Source organism: Penaeus monodon, chromosome 15 (genome assembly GCF_015228065.2).
Source record: "Penaeus monodon isolate SGIC_2016 chromosome 15, NSTDA_Pmon_1, whole genome shotgun sequence".
NCBI classification, from domain to species: Eukaryota; Metazoa; Arthropoda; class Malacostraca; order Decapoda; family Penaeidae; genus Penaeus; species Penaeus monodon.
Genome location: NC_051400.1, coordinates 27,796,647 through 27,797,440, shown reverse-complemented (window position 1 = coordinate 27,797,440; position 794 = coordinate 27,796,647). Strand labels below are relative to the sequence as shown.

Here is a 794-nt window from a genome sequence, read left to right as displayed (position 1 = left end):
AGAAATATGATATAATGATTTGTGATCAGACGAAGAAAAGAGCACCTATGCATTCATTCGTTCATAAATTTGATATCGGCTTACCATTAATTCCTATTGAAATGCTTTCACTTCTGCTCTCGGTTTCATATACAGATCTTTACATAAGTTTAAGTTGATATGTAACATTTAAAATTCTAAAATTTTACGACTTTGTATAGTTATACATTTCTAACCTTCAGTATCTCTATTCCTTGCAGAAAAACGCCCATGACTGAACTTAATGGATAAATGAGACGATTATTATTGTTCTGGAAGACGTTACCACGTCAGAAAATGCAATTACTACCTTTTGCAAAGTGACTGACATATTAGATAATTGAGTTGTGTTTTTTAACTGCTGTTTACTCAAGTAATCCAGAAATCTTGAAGACGTTGATTAGATAGACGATGTTTTACGGGTATGACGAGAGTGTAAGGAGATGCCCAAGTGTATGAGTGGAATCCAAGGCCTAGATTGGGCCAACGCTTTCGGACGATGTGGTGGTAACTGATGTACTTTTGACACAGCAGCTGGAAAATAACCTCGAAACACCATCATGTATATAGGTTTATCTTTAATCTGCCTCATCCTCTCCTTCCTGCACCCGATGCCAGCCTCTAGTGCCAATGTGAGAGCATCGGCGTCCGACAGTACCAACAGAGGTAAGTCATGGATGCTGTGTTAGGAAAAGCACCTGTGTTATTGTAGTTTGATCATGTGGGATTTGTTTTGTAAACGTTGCTTTATCTTCAATTACACAAATAGATATGTG

The 794-nt window shown here is 37.4% G+C and overlaps 1 protein-coding gene across 1 annotated transcript in view; it reads left to right on the top strand.

The window, feature by feature from the left end:
- Positions 1–794, top strand: part of LOC119581888 (mucin-2-like) — an 18,078-nt gene that overhangs the window by 12,497 nt on the left and 4,787 nt on the right. Inside the window, exon 2 of the mRNA XM_037930048.1 lies at positions 240–684. Coding sequence (XP_037785976.1) covers positions 579–684 — 106 coding nt within the window. The 5' untranslated portion in view covers positions 240–578. The remainder of the gene's footprint in view (positions 1–239; positions 685–794) is intronic.